Raw genomic sequence first — 17,409 nt, forward strand, 5'->3', positions numbered from 1 at the left:
GTGTTTTGGAAAGCTACCTCTATTCCGAAATGTTTGGAAAGCTAGTTTAGCTTTTCAAAACACACTACACTAAAAAACAGAGAAAGCATATGGTTGTACTTGTGCCGCTCTATTTTCACCGTGAAGAATGCTAAGTAAGAGCATCTTTAGTAGAGTCCGAAATGGTTGAAACCGAAAATAAAGTATTCAGTCTTCCGAAAACGTGAGTTTGTGCGATTTTGGAAGTGGCGCAGAACAAAAACCGTAAAAGACGAACTGAAAACACGAAATTAAAAATCTCGCGGGAGAATTCATCGACGATCACATATAGATGATAGTTCTAGCTCCGATTGAGCACGAAAGTTTACATAATACGAAGTAATAAGCTAAAATAATTACTGTCCGTAGCGGCGCGAGCTAATTTTCCAAAATTAGGCCCGGCGGCCTCTACGCGCGGCGGCGGCGGTGGTGGCGGTGGAAGGCGAGGTGGCGGACGTGTGGAGCTCCTAATCATCGTCGAGCTCGACGATCTCCAGCTTCACGCGGCGGCGGACGCGTTCTTCTCGGCGCGCCGCCTCGTATTCCTGGACTTGCCGGACGGCGTCGGCCTCCTCGCAGCGCTAGCGGGCTCTGGTCTCCGCGGCGGACACGGCCGCCACCTGAGCGACGACCGCCTCCTCCTCCTCACGCCCCCTGTTGGTCCACCGGCGGACGCTGCGCTTGCGCGCGCCCTCCGAGCGGACCCATTTCCGCTGCTCCGCCTCGGTGCGGAATACGGGCGGACGCGGTGGTGTGAGTCCCCGCCGCCCAAGCTTCCTCCTCCCCTAGCGGAGCTACCGCGGCTAGCCATGCGGACCTCTACGGGCGACGATGCGGCGGAGGGGCGATGGCAATTGCTCGTCGGAGCTGGCGGACCTAGGCGGCGGAGCGGCGGCAACGGCGGAGAGGAGTAGGGTTTGCGAACCGAACTCCCCTCTGCGAACCCTTTTAATAGGGGCCGTGCGGGGAGTTTCTTAGGCCCTGAACTTCCGATTCGGGCCGGCCCATGTATTCAGGCGCTGATCTACGCGCGTTTTGAAATAAAAAATTGCACGTACATCTTCACGTGCTACATGCCCACAAAGTTGTTTCATGAAAATTCAACTTGTCTTGTGGCACATGTAGAATTTTTTTGTCAAAATTTTCCAACACTTAGAAATATATTTTCTTGTTAGAGGGAGCATACACACCTGAAGAGCCAGATTTAATGTCTCTCAAAATTTAGATATCACAAGTTCATCATCATATGGTAATTTATGCTCGTACCCTATAAAATTGCCCCTGAGAGAATCTCTAGTCGCGTCCCCCAAACCGTTTCCCAAAGGGACTTGGGGCATGCCAGACAAAAAAACGTTCCCAGCCGCACGCCTCAAAGGCCTTTTTTGTCCGGTGCGGCCCAATACGGTGTCCGGCGTCCCGAGCCCGTCCCCGCTACACAGGGGACGCTCCGGGCACGCCAGACACAACGAAATAAGGGCGAGGAGGCGCAGGCCCGACGCGTTAGCGGCTCGGATGCTCAGCCGCTGCCTACGTAGCGACTGTGCAGTTGCCGGGAAGCGGAACCGTCGCATTGGCAACCGCGTCGACCGACGCGCCAACCGCCGGAATGGAGGGCGGACTCCTCGGAAGAGCAACCGTCGCTCCCTTCGACTTCTGCGTCGCCGTTCATCCGCGCTTAATAAGACCCGTACGTCGGCGCTTTTGGATCTTCAACCGGCTGCTATTCATCCAAGCTTCCATCCGACACCTCCAGCGATGATGAGCTACATCTCCGAGCTTCCATCCGACACCTCCAGCGAGGGCAAGCCTGCTGGATGGTGCCATTGGTGGGACAGTACCCGGACGCCCAGCAGCGGCAACGATTCCCCGCCGCCAGTTGACAACGCGGAGGAATGGCTGGGCGTGGAGGATGACGTGGAGGAGGAAGGGTCAGAGGAGGCGGCGGCGGCCCGTGCGAAGGCGCAGGCGGACGCGAAAGCGAAGGTCAAGGCTAAGGTGCAGCCGGCGAGCACCGGCGACGACGAGGAGGATACTAGTTCCTCCGACACCGCCTCTTCGGAAGAGGTGACGAGCAGGAAGCGTCACCGTGATGACGACGACGAGGCGGGGCCGTCATCGAAGAAGAAGAAGTAGTTTAAAATAATTTATATGTAATTTAATTATGTTTTTTTGAAGTTTTATATGTAATTTGTTTATGTTGAACCAATTTGAATATTAGTAAAGAGTTTTCTTCTATCTATTTAAATTATTTTTAATGTTTAGGGAGGTGGCGTTTGTAGGACGCGTCTGAGGAGCGACGTCCCCAAACACGACACATCCCCAAACGCTCGATCCGGCGCGTTTGGGGATGTGACTGGAGATGCTGTGACTAAAACCTGACCAACGCTTACGGAGTGTATCGACGTTCTCAGGTGAACAATCCGAAATGAGTCGAGCTACGTCAGACCCACAAGGAACAGCGTGCGCGGCGAGACCCGAGCGTGTACCGGATTGGCAGGATACGATGGCGGCCATCAAATCCGCTTCCGTCCCAAGCACTTTCCGGTACTACTACTGGTAAAAGCGGAGCTAATTAATCAATCCGCCAATGGAAAGGCCGTACGTACCCGAGCCTCGCCTAATCCTTCACACTGTTCCCAGTCCCCGACACTCCCACTCGGTGCTCTGCTCGCTCACTGCTCCCCATCCGCGGCGGACAATGCGGACCGAAGCGGCGGCCGGCGGCGGCGCCATTGCGGCTGCTCCGGCGCCCCCCGCGCTCCTCTGCTTCGACCTCAAGCCCTTCCTCGCCGCGCTCACCGTGCTCACGCTCCTCACCGCCGCCTGGCAGCTCCGCCCCTACCACTCCCTCCTCGCCTCCCCATTCTCCGCCTGCCCCGACCTGCCCGCCGTCAAATCCGCCTCCTTGCCCTCACGCCTCGTCTCCCTCCACGCCAAGCCCTCCACCACCACCTCCAGCTCCAACGCCTCCTCGCCGCCGAAGCCCGCCGCACCCGACCCCAACAGGCGCGAGTTCCGCGCGGTCGGCAGCGCGGCGGCGCTGTTCGTGCAGATGGGCGCGTACCGCGGCGGGCCCTACACCTTCGCCGTCGTCGGGCTCGCCTCCAAGCCCACGCACGTCTACGGCAAGCCCTGGTTCCGCTGCGAGTGGCTGCCCGCCAACGCCTCCACCTCCACCTCCCCCACCCACGCCGCCAACACCTACCACATGCTCCCGGACTGGGGCTACGGCCGCGTCTACACCGTGGTGGTCGTCAACTGCACCTTCACCACCCCTCCCAACGCCGACAACGCGGGGGGCAGGCTCGTCCTCAACGCCTACTACGGGCCCTCCGCCGCGCGGTACGAGCGGATCGAGGCGCTGGAGGAGGCCCCGGGCGCCTACGACGAGGCCGCGTTCCGGCCCCCGCACAGGTACGACTACCTCTACTGCGGCTCCTCGCTGTACGGCGGCATCAGCGCGGCGCGGGTGCGGGAGTGGATGGCCTACCACGCGCGCTTCTTCGGGCCCCGCTCCCACTTCGTGTTCCACGACGCCGGCGGCGTCGGCCCCGCCGTGCGGGCGGTGTTGGAGCCCTGGGTGCGCGCCGGCCGCGCCACGCTCCAGGACGTGCGCGCCCAGGCGGAGTACGACGGATGGTACCACAACCAGTTCCTCGTCGTCAACGACTGCCTGCACAGGCACCGGTATGCTGCTAAGTGGACCTTCTTCTTCGACGTCGACGAGTACATCTTCCTGCCGGACGGGCGGACGCTCGAGGGCGTGCTCGCTGAGCTCGAGCCGTACACGCAGTTCACCATCGAGCAGAACCCCATGTCGAGCAGGTTGTGCACGCGCGATCCCAATAACGACTACTCCAAGTAGGTGACTGTTTCTTGCCCAAAACATGATGGTTTGGTTCAGAGATTGCTTATTTCTCGCACAGATTTAGTTCAGCGATTGCTTATTTCACGAGCATCATCTCTGTATCGTGTTGAAATTTGCATGTTAGTGACCATTTGAACTGAAGTTACCTAATTAGGAATCCGGAATCTCAACCAACCTTACTGCATTTACCCAAGTTGATGTATTCTTACAATCCCCGAAAAGAATTTGAGCCGTAATTTTGCAATGCAGCTTCATTTTTGTGTCCTGATTGTGTTTTCACTTGTACTAAGAATTTTTACGTGGCAGTTGGAAATTTTGAGTCTCCAATTTAGTCATCTAAGTTAATTTTGGTAATGCATTGACTGAATCTTCATATGTTCTTCTTGAGCTAGCTGTATTACTTCTGTTACATTTATCAATGGTATATCTGAAAGATCAACTCTGCTCACTGAACACTTTTTGCAGTCAATGGGGTTTTGAGAAATTGGTTTTCCGGAATTCAATCACTGGGGTGAGGCGCGACAGGAAGTACGCGATCCAGGCCAAGAACGCATACGCAACAGGTGTGCATATGTCTGAGAACATTATCGGCAACACCACCCACAAGACGGAGCACCTCATCCGGTACTACCACTACCACAACACCATCAATGTTCTCGGTGAGGTATGCCGTGAGTTTGTGCCAGTACCTCCCAAAGGTGGCTTGACATGGTCCGAGAAGACGCCATGGTACTACGATGACAGTATGAAGCGGCTGGCGAACGCTGTGCGCGAATTCGAGAAGAAAGCCATCGGTAATGTTCGTGTGTGAATCTGGCATGACCATCAGAGAACAAAATCGGTGTACCTACAGTGTTCCTGTTGGCCATCTCCATGAAGCTTGGCAAGGGTATGCCTGATGTTGTCAGTCTAACGAATAACCAATGATCCGGAGCATCTGAATTGGCAGATATGTGAAGAAAGCGAAGCTGCAACCTCAACGAAATGGCAGATTGTGCGCCCCCGCAATTATAGTTTCAGTCTGCAAAGGTGAGAATTTTGTATAGAGAGATCTCATCCGTGTAAATTTCATTGTTTTACGGTTCGGACACATTGATTGTATTCCATTCACGCTCCGAGTAGATAATAGCCTCGTTTATGAACTGTGATGCATTTCTAGAACAGATAAACTTGCAAATTTCTCTGTTCACTGTGCCCGCAACAAAGTATAAATGACACTGTTCTTAGGTCTATTTTCTGTTGGATCAATTAGTTAATTCATGAAACTCTCCAGCTGAATAAACTGGCTGTTATTTGCCACATGCTGAAATGATATGTATTGTACGCTGAAGGATGACTCGAGAGATTTCTTGCCCTGATCTCTTAAATTCACCAAGCAGTGCAATAAAATTTGTTATCCAGAAAGGCAAAGAAAAGAAGGGGACCGGGAGATGGGCATGGTTGTATAATTGCATGATTGGGGGAGGTTGCTTGGCCTATAGCAGTAGCATGGGAGTGTGCTACTGTCTCCAGCTGCTGCATTCTTTGTCATGACATTTGGTTTGTTGTTCTGCTATTAATGTTTGTGGGACAAATTCACATTACCGATCTGTTGTGATGTAAATAAAGAATAACATTAGTAATACTGGAACAATGTTAGTTTGCTGAATGATCATAGCATTTGATTTGAATGTTCCAGATTACTTCTGTTTGCACATTGAATTTTCTGCTGTATCTTTTCAACATCTATCTCTGTTTTCTCAGTTCATAGATTTGTCTGTTGTATCTCTGCCTTTGTTCTTTCAGTTCTAATGTCATTTAGAACTCTATCTCCATCTGGAATAAAATTTAGAGACTTATCGTTCTTTCAAGTATAAAAGAGTTCAGAGACTTCTTCATCAGTACATGAAGCTGCTGTACCAACTGCAGTCCATCCATGAAATATTGAGTACTAACTGAGAACGAAATGCACGCTTTTAATCCGAGGATCGCTGCATTAGCTGGTACAGCTGATACTGGTGCAGAACCCGAATCCGGGAAGCAGTAATGCTTTGGTAGAGTTAAATTTTCGGGCATGAATTTTGTGCGCCTGAGCACCAGTGCTCTCGGTTAAAATATTTGAAAATTGTATTTTTATGTTTCAAAAAATTATTAAATTTATTTCATGAATACATACACATGTTCTGAATACTGGTGCAAAGTTTCGGTGGAAATTACGTTATAATTTGAGCTAGAGAAAAAACCCAAAGTTTATAGGGCCATATATTTGTCAGAAGTTTATCTTTATTGTATAGCTCAAAATACAATATATTTTTCTTCAAAAATCCTACCACACCTTTGAAATGTTTATATGTATGTACTTATTTAATTTCAATATTTTTGGAACCCAAAAAATATGGTTTTCAAAATTCAAGAGCACTGGTACTCATGTGCATAAGACACTTTCCGTAAATTTTCAACCTGTGTATTGATGGAAATGGGCATATCTTCAGTTTCTAACCCTCAAGAAAACATGAAACATACATGTAGTATCCATGACCGTCAGAGTTTCCCACGCCTTCTGCGCGGTCTCCTTGACCGCTAGATAACACATCAGCTCTGGCAGGTGGCGGCACCCCCGCGACCGTAATCACGGCTAGTGCCGATGCCATCGTGGACGACGTCCCAAAGGCCTTCCGCCTCCATCTGCACCATCAAGAGCAGCGACCAATCTGAATAACTGTTCTTGGTCAACATTGGCGGATGCATCCACCTCAACCTTGGATCACCCGCTCGACGATGCACCATTCGCTGCCTTCATCGAGGGCAGGTGCATCAGTGGCTACGACACCGGCAACTCGCTTCGAACACTGTGCATCAGCGGTGAGGCGGATCGAAGACCGCAGATTATGATACCACTTGTTGTTGCAAGATCGGTGATTTGCGCAAGTCCGAGCACAGGAACAACAGTGAATGTGACAGAGATGGACTCGTGTTTTTGTATTGCGCACAACTTGTGACCTTTTCTGTTTCTTCTCTATTTATATGGAGGCAGAGAGGCGTAAAAGAGAGAACCTAACCCTAACACCGCGCCACCTAACCCAGGCGACATGGGGGATGCCCACCGCCGCCGGCCCTCGATCCCCCTCCCACCTCTCTCCCTCTACGCTTGCCGTTGCTGGAGGACCTGCAAGGCGAAGCCAGGAGGCGGCGACCATTTTCGCTGGAGGCGGCAACGCGGATTTCCGGCATTTGTCGGCGGCGTGGTGCCGCAGGGGCCGGCGGACTGCACGTCTCGACGACGACTGAGAAGTGGTACAGTCTCCCCATGGTGGAGGCGCCGAGCTGCGGCGCTGGGAGGTCCAAACCCGCTTGGTCCTTTGTCAAGTGCAGGTCTGGATCCTCGGCTTCGGTGATGGGCAAGTGCGGTCGTGCCTGCGGTGCCGGTTGTTGGGCACCATGGTGGTGTCGGCGGTCGGCCAGATGGCAGTAGGCTGGATCCCATCATCAAGTCACGTCTGCAACCTCGAATAAGGTGACGGTCCTAGGGTTCCTCTCGTGCCAAGGCAAAGATCTTCTCGATACCCTAGGCAACGTGGGCCACACCCACGTCACATGTTCTCAGTCGGTTGTAGATAGCACACGATCCGGGAGCAACATGAACCGACTAACTGTGACGATTTCGTCTAGGACTCTATCAGTTTTTCTAAACAACAAAAAGAAAGAAAGTCTCGACTCGAGGCTCAATCCACTGAACACGAGAGCGGCGCGTCGTGTCGAGTCGAGTCGAGACGAGATGAGCGAGCGAGCGTGTACCACCCCTCTTCTCACTCACTTATTAGTGGTGGAACAACTCACCTTATAAGGTGGTCGAACACTAAAACTTCCTCCCAACTTTTCATGTGGGATTAAATTTTACTCTCACTCCTTCTGCCACTCTACCATCAACTTGAGCTCAAACGGATCTAGGTTTTCACATATGTGTGTTTTGACATATATACAAAAATCTGAAATAATACATGGGCCAAGCATTCTGCCCATTATTTTAAACAAGGTTTAAAATGCCGAGATATTTCTTGGCGAAACTGTGCTCCAAACGCTTTACAAGTTATAGCATGCTTTAGCGCGCTATATTTAAAATATCATTTTGCACAAAAAAATAGATATTAAACATTTCAGCAGCTAAAGTTTTGTCCAGAAGAGTACATGCATAACCACATCGTTTAAAGTAGTCTAACATAACAGCAACAAACTGAAAGACAACATTTCTAAGACAGTCTAACATAACATCCAGAACCAAGAGGGCAACAGTCTAACATAACATCCAGAACCAACAGGGCAACGACATAAGAAAAAGTACTTATTCAGATAAACAAGAATGAATGGCGCCATCTTCCGGTTTAGAAGAAGAAGCCACATGTTGCAGCTCACCATCTACGATAAAACAGGAAGGAAGTTCTTCTTCCTCCTAGGGTGAGAAACTTCCTTTTTTATGCAGAGAGCTTGCTTCTGGCCAATTCTATACACCGACCAGGTTGGTGCTTACCAAGCACCGTACACCTCTGGTTGGGATTAGGCCTGGCCCATTTTCATTTTTTTTCATTTTTTTGTTTTTTTGTTTTTTTTTGTTTCTTTTTTCTATATTGTCATTTGAAAATTGTTTTAATTTTGAAATTGTTCAAATTTTAAAATCATTCAAGTTTAAAAATTGTTTAAATTTAAAATACGTTTAAAATTAAAAAATGGTCTAATTTAGAAAATATTTAAATTTTAAAATTGTTCAAATTAAAAAATTCATATTTGAAAAGGTTTCAAAATTCCAAAAATGTTCATATATAAAAAATAAAGTTTTTTATTTTTTTCTAAATTTTATAAAATGTTCAAATTTAAAATATGTCAAATTCGAAAATGTTCAAAAAAATTAAAATCGGATTATGAAAAAACAGTTTTCGAAAAGAAATTCAAATTATGTTTTTAAAAAAAATTGAAAACAATAAACCGAAACAAAAGAAAAAACGAAAAAAATGAAAAATAGATACAGAGAATATACCTGCTCTTGTTGTGCCGCGGCCCAACTAACCGATGCAGAAGGCGCAGGTGTGCGGTGTCGGTGGGTCGGTCAGCTGACGTTTCCTATATATCGAGCAGGTCGGCACCTGCACTGCGCCGCACGCTCCCGCGCATGGTGTTAGCCGGCCCGTTTAGGCGATTTTCCCTGTTTTTTCTCCTTTTCCTCTTCTTTTCCGTTTTTCATTTTCTGTTTCCTTTTTCTCTTTTCTATTTTTTCAGTGTTTCTTTTTTTGTTCTCTCGTTTTATTTTCTGTTTAAAAATAATTTTCGAAAATTTTCTAATTTGAAAATATTCAAGTTTGACAAAGTTTAAACGAATTTTGAAATTTGAACAAATTTTAAATTTTAAATAATTTTTAAATTTGAACAAATTTCGAAATTTGGAACAAAATTTTAATCTTGAACTTATCTCCAAATATTGGAAGAATTTAAATTTGACAAATCTAAATTTCAAACGTATTTTGAAATTGGAACAAATTTCAAAATTTGAACAATTTTTTAATTTTGAACAATTTTAAAATTTCTGACGATTTTCAAATTTTGAAAAGTTTAAAATCAAACATTTTTAAAATCTGTAGATAGAAAATTTTGAACAAATTTTGAAATATAAAAAAGCCTATAAGATGTTATTTTAAAAACAAAACTACAAACAGAAAAAGGAAAAAATAAGAAAACGAAGAAGAAAACGAGGTTACTTGATGGGCCACAACCCAGTTAACAGCCGAACCGAACCAACGGAAATCAACGATAATGGGCAAAGCCCACAGACGACCGGGAGGTATGCGGGATGTGGTCGGCGCCGACCAGGTCGGCACATAGCACCACCCCTCGCCGACCAGGTCACCATAGAGGAGCTCCCTTTGCTCCATGTTATCGATGCTTCAACGTGTATACCTTCCATTCATGGGCCGATCGGCCAACTTGACTTTCACTCATGTGCCGATCAGCCGACGAGTGATGCCTGCTGGTACTTTTCCGTGGAAAAAATAGCATCGCTATACCCTAACATAAATAGCATGGTTTAGCGCACGCAATTAGTCATGGCAAGTACTGTATATTTGAAAATATAGCATAAGGTCTCAAATATGCTATAGCAGCGCTCTGTAGCATGCTATTTTAAACCTTAATTTCAACACAGACGAGGGCAGGTATACACGTATTCATGAGTATTCAGCTAAATACCCATTATTTTGACAAAAAAGTGTATCCTACGAAAACTATAAAAGGAGAATGAGCTACATGTAGCTCTTTATTTCAAAAAATCGAAAACCATACTTTTAAGTTTCAAAAAAATCTGAAAAAAAAACCCTACATGTGGACAATGATGAAATATACAAACGTACAAAATTTCAATATAAAATTCTTTATATTGTAGACTACACAAAAATGACAAAATCTAATAGGTTTTATGAATTGAAATGTGCACTATTCACTATTCTCATATCCACACATTTTTCATTTTTGTGTAGCCTATGCTACTAAAAATTTCACATTGAGATTTTACATGTCTGTAGACCATCGTTGGCTACAAACAGAATTTTTTTACAGATTTTTCCAAAATTAAAAATATAATTTTCAAAGTTTTGAAAATAAAGAGCTGCATCTGGCCCGGCCTCCATTTGTCCACTATGGTCAGGAAAACTCAAAGTGTAGCCCAAGCTACACATCTCCTGTTTTTTTACTAAATTTAAATTCAACGTTTAAAGTTAAAAAAAAACTGATTTTTTTATGTAACCAATGATGTACTCTACCACTGTGCAAAATTTCAGGATAAAATACATTATACTAGAGGCTACACAAAAACAATAAATTCTGACAAATGTTGGAGGTTTCAAAATTTGTACCGTCCATGTTTTCAGATCCATGGATTTATGAATTTTGCACAGCCTAAAATACTGAGTCTTTTGTATTAATTTTTTCATAGTCGTAGAGTACGTCATTGTTTACCTATAGAATTTTTGTTCCTTTACTTTTGAAATTATAAAATGTCCTTTTCGATTTTTTTTTTAAAACGAGCTCCATGTAGTTTTTTTTTTTTTTTTTTGAGGAAAACGAGCTCCATGTAGTGCGAGCTACAAAATGTCACACTCGTATTCATCCCTACAATTCTCGGCCCAACAGCAGCAGTACGCTCCTGTGACCGTGAGGCCTCAGTCCAGCTTGGGCAGGCTCGATCGTAGGGAGGCCAGGCGGCGAGCGACACGGTGTCCACGATCGCTCCAGGGAGACCAACACTCGATTCCACATGGCTTAGTTGCGAGGCGAGCCGGCTGGCACAGGCCGACAGGCGCCCAGCAACGCCGTCGGTTGGGGCCGCGGGTGAGCCAGCGGCGGGAGCACCGGAGGCGGTCAGTCGGCAGGCGGCAGGGATCCCCAATCCGGCGACCGGCGGCGGCGTTGGGGCGGTTGGGCTGCAGACGCCAGCCACAAGTCCCCCAAATCCTCTCATGATAGGTTCTAAAATCTAAATTCTGAAATTCTCATTGATTCCTTTTCCAATTACAGAAGTAGAAAATCAGTAATTTCTCTAGTATTATGAGTTTATCTATTTTTATGTAATTTCTCTAGTGTTTTGAGACGATGTTGTTGTCATAAAAAAATTGTGGACCTATCAATTTAGTATTGAACAATTTGTCATCTAATATTCTTTACTATTTTAAGATGATGTTGTTATGAAAAAATCGTGTACATTTCTGTTTATATTGAATAGTTTGACAGTATTTATGTTTGCACTGTTTGTTACCCTTTGATTTTGCATTGTATTTTCTTTTGACTTTTTTTTTGAGAACACAGTACAACGCAGACGCTCACAAACACGCACGTACAAACACCCCTATGAACGCACGCACGCACACCGTACCCCTATGAGCACCTCCGAGGGACTGTGCCGGCATATCTTGAGGTTGACGAAGTCACCACTGGCGCCTCGCTGTTGACGGGCACGTCACCTACCACTGAAAGCATAGCGCCGGTTAAATCCTGGAATAAATCCAGGTAAATGCAAACACCCATGTCAAGTCTAGGATTTGAATCTGGGTGGGCTGGTTCCACCACAAAGGACCTAACCACCAGAGCCAAGCTCTGTTTGCCCGCCCACAGAGATCATAGAAAAACTCTAACTGAAAACGATCAGCTACACTTGAACTTACATGTCATGCCATCCAACGTTGTTTGGTCTATCCCACGAGACTTGGTCGAAGCAATTCAGTCTACCGCTAAACTAGGAAGGAAAACAAATTGCACGGGGTGAGTAGAGGCACACACACTCGGCTTATTATTCAGACAACTGAATTTAAAGCTACAACAGCTAAAAGTGCAGCATGATTATTCATCAACAGGTACAATGGAGAAATGCTAAAGGACAGTACAAGGCAGGACTAGACAAGTGATGTATAGAAAAGGATAGGAGCAACAATGCAACATGTTTAAAGTCGCGCCTTGTACGACGGTCGCAAATCATGGGTCACCTCTACATTGAGGGCGGCCAACTCACGTAGAAAGGCTTCTGTGTGCTCCGGCTTGACACAGAGAGACATGACGTTGATCATGTCCTTGGGCTTGCATGGCGAGCACACGACGCAAACCAACCCCACCGGCTTCTCCGCAGTCTTCCACATCATCCGCGACGGCACCCCGCCTCCGAAATCCATCACTTCGTACCCGAGGTTCCTCACGCTCGATATAGAGAGCGTTGTACCTCTCCGGCGCCCGTTGCGCCTGCTGCTGCTCATCTCTACCATCGCCGACCATGTCGGGCATCTTCTCCTTGGCAAGCCTGATGATCTTCACAAGATCCTCGATGTCGCCCGTCGCCACCGTGTCTCTGGTTGCCAGGGCCAGCTGGAAGATTATGCAGTTGCCGTAGTAGCCCTCCTTGGCACCGACGAGCTTGCGCGCGTTCATCGGCATGACGAGGAGCATGGGAGCGTTAGGGTCGTTATCCTCGTCAGAGATGACCGCTCGGGTGCGGCACCGCCAGAGCACCGCGGCGACGGCGTCATACACCGTGCACTTTCCGGCGCCGCACTTTGCCTTGATGCGGCTAGCTAGGCTCATGGGGATGGCCACGTCGAGGAGCGGTAGAATTTCCTCCTTCTCCACGCGCAGATGCGACCTTACCTCGGCGACCAACGCCTGTGGAAGGCGCGGGAGCGAGCTGTCGGCTTCGGACCTGACAGGAACGATGGACGGCCTTGGCATTCCCCGGGCGAGCTCGCCAACGGCCTGCATGAACTGCGCCAACCCTGCGGCGTCCGCCATGGCGTGGTTATTTGTCAGGCCTACGACGAACCCGCCGCAGGTGAACCTGGTCACCTGCATCAGCAGCAATGGGTCGCTGAGGCGGCAGTACTCGGCGGGGTAGCGAATGGCGAGGTCCAGGAGGTGGAGCGGCCCCGCGTCGTCCAAGGCACAGCTAGCCGCCGCAGCCACAAACGGCACGCCCTCCCCGGTGCACACGATGTGGGTCGGCTCCTTCTCGTCAGCTCCGGCGAGGCGGCCGGCCATAGCGGGGTAGTGCACGAGTGCCTGCGACAAGGCCTTCTTGATTGTCTCGACAGGGTCGTCGATTGGCTTCTCAAAGAAAAAGATAAGCGTGGTTGGAGAAGGAGCGAAACACTTATCGAAGGAGGTGAGATCGATGATGTCGCCCGTCGCCGTCACCGGCTTAGATGCACCGACGACTACCACCGGCGAGGACTTGGTCACTACTACGCTCATCGTGATACGATTTCTCGGATTTGGAGTTGATTGATGATGATCTGATTTCCTGGTTGGCCTTTCTCTTTATATAGGCGTTATGTGTGGCCTGGCTGGCTTGCTTGCTTGCTGTGAGCGAGTGAGGCAGTGAGATAAAGATAAGGAACGTTTTCCGCGTGCTCTAGAGAAAAAAAAAAGGCAGTGGGATAACCAAATCTATTTTGATATTGTCGATTTTAATTGGACCCTATGCCCAAAGGTGATCGTTTCCTTCTCAAAATGGTCGGTTGGGTGTAGACCGTAGATCTTTCAATCACAATAATTGCTGCATCTACTCCCTCCGATCAAAAAAAAACTTCCCAACTTCATCTAGATATGGAGGTATGTAGACATGTTTTAGCTATAGATTCATCCGTATCTAGAAAAATTGCGATATTTTTTGAAAACGGAGGAAGTATTTATTATCCATTAACCGTAAGATACGGTCCACCTCAAAATATCTCATGGTTCAAAATTAATCGTCACGAATTTGTCTGGATTCATATGTATCTATCCACTAAAATGCTTCTAGATACATGCATATCTAAATGAATCTGTGGATCTTAATTTGGTACTATATCTGCAAGTAAAGAGATATTATCTTTTAAACACAAGATACATGCTATCCTCAAAATATCACATTGTTTCATATCGTCAACCTTATTATTTCGATAGTATATCTGCAATTAAGGGACATTATATATTAAATGCAAGATATGGGTTCTCCTCAGAATATCACAGAATATCATATTATTTCAGATCATCAACCTTATTATTTTGATATAATCTGTAAATAAGGGATATTATCTATTAAACGCAAAGATATGTGTTCTACTCGGAATATCACCATTTAGATCATCAAACTTATTATTTCAATAATATATCTGAAATTAGCGGATAAGATTTAACTAGACATTACATTTTTTCTGAAAAGAAGGTTAAAGCCGGGTTGAAGTGATGCACACATTGTTGGGATATATGTACTAAACCTGTTTTTTTGTGTGGAAAATAACTTGCTCACTTTGTTCTAACATCCACAAATGACGTCCCTGGCCTAGAGATAGAGCATCGAAAGCTAAACTTTGTGCTTCAGCGTTGGACTTCCTTCCTGCATGGACAAAATTTGCTATGGAATAATCAGTTCAATGCATACCCAATTCTCTTTTAATTTTTAAGACATGATCCTTACTTTTAAGAATTAGGAAAACTATAAATTCATGTAAAACATTTAGAAGGCATTTTAAATGAATTATAAAACCCTAAAATGAGTTTAATATAAATCTTGGGTAAAACACACAAAGAAGTGTTAATACAACTTAAACCATTGATGCATATCGTTATAATGCTTAAGAGCATAAAATTGCTTCTTTAAACATTACCTATATTGGACAGTGATGCTTTTTTCCAAAGCATTATAGTGTGCACACGTGTGCACACTAGATCAGTATCTAGGAGAAGCATGTATGACCATTAGAAAAAATGGATCGCGAGTTCATCCTACTAACCACTATGTTGTCAACTACCACCACATCAAAAGCGGGTGTTATCCACGCACCGCAAGGTCACCATCATATGAAAGGTTGATATATACCATCTCATCATACTTAAAGTTCATAAGAAGTTTTGAGGTCCTAGCTAAAAAAAAGTGCATCATCATCATCAAGGGCACCACCACACATGCCTCCCCACCCACATGGCCCCAAGGGCACCACTACAGATTCTAATAGTACTTGCCTAGGTAGATCCTGAGCCAGACCTGTTTGGCGGTACCATGCCGACGAAGCTAGTATCATGGGCCTTGTGATCGACGATGTGGCTGAGCTCCGTCATCAAAGACTCCTCGGTAAACCCACAAGTGACCTTGATAGCCTGGTACAAGTCAAGGTGCATGTAGGTTGGCTTGTTGTCCCGAATGGCCTTTACGATGTCTTTCATAGGGACGAACATGTTGGTGAAGGCGAGGAGCTCGTCGTCGGTGAAGGCACCACTCTTTCTCTTACCCGAAGGCACATTTTCAGGTGCTTTAGCAAGCTTCTCAAGGACGCCATCGCCGGCGACCCCATCTCCTTTGTATCGGCATCTTCAACGGAAGAGTCGAGCTGGAGGTGTGCCAAGGGCCTCACTAGATCTCATGGTGTACTTGTGGGTGGCTAGGACGTAGGAGAAGATGGTATGTATCTCTTGGTCGTTTGTAATGGGAATTGTGATCTACCACAATGGCGCAGCAGAGGCGGTGTCCTTACTCGCGACGTGGTCACGGTAGTGCTCAGCCTTAAGGATGATGCAAAATTTTATCCTACGATTTCCACATGTGTACACTACCTATCCTAGATTAGTGAAATTCAAGGCAAACGACACTGCAAAATCGTTGAGATAAGCTACACATGTGAATTGTTCGTAGATCTGGCTGAACTTACCAACATGTAATCCTAGGCTGCCTAATAGGATCTGAGGTTACTTACAATTATGGTTGGAGGAGAAGGAGAACTGGTCGAAGAAAAGGAAGAAGCCTTGCCTCCACCCGTACCGCCGCGGCATTACCGACTGAAGAACTATGCGCCGCTTACCTGCTCTGCGCTCGAAGGTAGAGCTCGAAAAGTGTGGGTGAGGGTGGGGGGAGGTGGATAATTTGAATCGGGCGGTGAGATCGAGTGGAGGGTAGAAATAGGGAGGGTGCTTGGCGGGAGGTGATGGAATCCTTCCCACCCCTTTTCACTTTTTGTCGCGATGCGTGCGAGATCGCGCCATCTACCGTCTCGGCCTGCGCTTGTGCAGCAGCGGAGCGCGAGCTAAGGGTGGCTCGCTCGAAAATAGCCGAGTCGGTCGTTTCTCATTCGACAATGCGAGAGGCCATGGATTCAAACAACCTAATTTCTTACCCCAATATCCGAGCCAATTGGGTTGTGAGCTACCAAACGCGGCTTTGGTTCTTCAACATAGCGCAATCTTTCAGTCGGGACACTAGTTCTGCATAGTCGGTGCCGCAAGCACAACTCGAGGCTGTGATCTTTATCTTCGTGCCTTATCCGGCAGATGTGGCACGACGTCGTTACCTTTGGGCACAGGGACCAGCTAAGCCTCATGACGGTGGGTTCGTCAAAGGAAGGGCCAGGGACGAGCTCTCCACTAACGACGGCGCCAAGATAGAGCAGTAGAACGTTGGTTGCCGTGGGCGTTGCAGTTCATAATCTTAATTTACCATGTTGACTAGGGTTGAGAAATCATCCTTGCGTGTCGCAACCACACGTCCAAAATTTCCCTCTATAGATAAATTTAAACATATGTTAGGCCGAAAATGCAACAAATATTTTGTTAGCAACTAAATGAAATATAGAAACAGGCCCAAGTAGTGTTCTCCCTCATGCATCATCCACCGGACCAAAACCCAAAACAGAGAAAAAATCAATACGAGTATCCAAACACGCCGTTAGTTCCGCAGAATCAGTGCTGCACGCACAACTCCAAGCCTCCCGAGCAAACAAGCCGCGCCATCGTGTCGCTACGGTGCCTCCAGATGAGTCTGCACAAAAACATTCCACGCCAGCGTCGCGCTAAACTAACAGTTTGTGCCGGTTGTGCGGCTTTTTTTCTTTGTGTTCTTTTCTTTGTTTGGTTGTATGCTTCCGCGGCCGCTAGTGCGCTAGATGTAATTAGTATCTCTCGATATTAATATATTTTCCTTAGCGAAAAACAGCTTGTGCCGGTTGTGGCTGGGTCCTTGACTAATCGGGTGTTTGGAGCGCGGCTGTGCACTAGCT

General features: G+C 47.0%; 1 protein-coding gene and 1 pseudogene across 1 annotated transcript; one reads left to right on the forward strand and one right to left on the reverse strand.

Annotated features, from left to right (window-relative positions):
- The first annotated feature begins 2,716 nt into the window (after window positions 1–2,716).
- Window positions 2,717–4,869, forward strand: LOC124683974 (galactan beta-1,4-galactosyltransferase GALS1-like). Its single transcript, XM_047218391.1, has 2 exons — window positions 2,717–3,879; window positions 4,352–4,869. Exons 1-2 carry the CDS (start codon window positions 2,717–2,719, stop codon window positions 4,695–4,697), a joined length of 1,509 nt encoding a protein of 502 aa, XP_047074347.1. The 3' UTR covers window positions 4,698–4,869.
- A 7,423-nt stretch (window positions 4,870–12,292) lies between these two features.
- Window positions 12,293–13,658, reverse strand: LOC124683975 (annotated as a pseudogene).
- Window positions 13,659–17,409: the final 3,751 nt, after the last annotated feature.

Source organism: Lolium rigidum, chromosome 1 (assembly GCF_022539505.1).
Source record: "Lolium rigidum isolate FL_2022 chromosome 1, APGP_CSIRO_Lrig_0.1, whole genome shotgun sequence".
NCBI classification, from domain to species: domain Eukaryota; kingdom Viridiplantae; phylum Streptophyta; class Magnoliopsida; order Poales; family Poaceae; genus Lolium; species Lolium rigidum.